Source organism: Etheostoma cragini, chromosome 24, assembly GCF_013103735.1.
Source record: "Etheostoma cragini isolate CJK2018 chromosome 24, CSU_Ecrag_1.0, whole genome shotgun sequence".
Lineage (NCBI taxonomy): Eukaryota > Metazoa > Chordata > Actinopteri > Perciformes > Percidae > Etheostoma > Etheostoma cragini.
The window spans coordinates 11,493,441-11,494,840 of NC_048430.1; the positions used below are offsets into that span (position 1 = coordinate 11,493,441).

A 1,400-nucleotide genomic window follows, 5' to 3' on the forward strand; every position below is an offset into this window, starting at 1 on the left:
GGTGATCACACCGGCAAAAGTATTCCCCGGTATTTCCCCGCAGCATACAACTCTATTTCCTGCTAGTATAGTTATATTTCTGTTTATCAAAAAATGTATCCCTGTCGACTCATTTTCTAACTCATTTTAAGGTGGTGCCGAGATGATAGAGTGGAAAATAAGGGTGTGTACATTTTTTTTTGCAATTGGGACCCCATTAAGAATGCATTTTAATGTGTTAATTTTGTGTCGGCATGAAATTGTCACTTCTTTAAAGAGTTGTTCTTGTGGAATCCAAATGCTGATGCTATGTATATGTGTATGTGGGTGGGGTTGTGTGTGTGTGTGTGAAGGGGGGTTGTGAGTGTGTTTAACCCATAAAAAATTCATTTTAATGTGTTCATTTTGTGTCGGCATAAAGTTTGTGTTCTTGTGGAATCCAAATACTGAATTGAATCCCCACGCTGTCACTTTTAAATCACTTTTTAAGTAGATTAAGTTAATAAATAACACTCCACCGGTAGAGGGTAGTAAATAAATAGCGCACAACACTGCGAGGGAAGTTAGATTCGTCCACCTTCGAAGGAGAAAAAAGCCACGTAGCACACCTTGGCATTCATCCAAACATTCAACCCAAACGCCCCTTTGCAAAAACAATCTCTTAACGACAAAGTCATGTCTGAGCTGCAGTATTTCCAACTTGTTTGCCATATTTTTCTTGAAATATTTCAAACCGGTTTGTAACAATACATGTAAATGATTACAGTGTTTTGTCAAGATACTGACTCATTTAGGAAGGAAGTACAGTGACATAAGCGAAGAGCAGTGTGTGTAAATGAAAATGGTCAGTGTGTGTTGTCAGCTGTGGAGGCTGGCTGTTCTTTCCCACCGTCTGAGGACGGGTGCGTTTGGTCTTTGTCCTCGTTAGAGTCTGTGGGTGTTGGATGGGCGGTGGATGTTTGTGTGGGCGCTCCTGTGCCGTCATCACCCGGGTTTCTGTAGGACGTCGCCACCGCCTTGTACTCGGCCGACGCCTGCTCATTAGGAACCTAGCAACAAGAGGCAACAAACAGTGATGGCGCTGGACAGGCAGCAACACGGAGGATTATCTTTATTTATCTAACTGGGTTTTATTTAACTAGTTATCCACAAACTATGAAAGAGCTAGCTGAATGCAATGATGTTAACGCTAACATGTTAGCATCTACTAGTTATGTTATCTTGGGTGTCACAACTAGGCAAACTCTTACTATGACAAGGATTTTAAAAATAGACAGACTTCCCTTTGGCTCTGCAGCAATTCAAGAGCTATGGGCCTCCAACATGGCCGCCAGAGGGTGGGGTCGGGTGGGGAAGGGGTGGGGGGGGAACGAACGACGACACGACACATCACCGGGGGAGTGATTACGGCTCGCATGCAA

At 43.4% G+C, this 1,400-nt stretch overlaps 1 protein-coding gene across 3 annotated transcripts in view; it reads right to left on the reverse strand.

Annotated features, from left to right (window-relative positions):
* Positions 1 to 466: 466 nt before the first annotated feature.
* LOC117939467 (major facilitator superfamily domain-containing protein 6-A-like) overlaps positions 467 to 1,400 on the reverse strand; it is a 14,956-nt gene continuing 14,022 nt past the window's right edge. For 2 of the 3 annotated variants that reach the window (XM_034864839.1, XM_034864838.1), the window contains one exon: positions 467 to 1,028. In XM_034864839.1, the coding sequence (XP_034720730.1) occupies positions 825 to 1,028 (204 nt within the window). In that variant the 3' untranslated portion in view covers positions 467 to 824. Of the gene's footprint in view, positions 1,031 to 1,400 lie in introns of all 3 variants that reach the window. The other variant, XM_034864840.1, reaches the window with a different exon arrangement.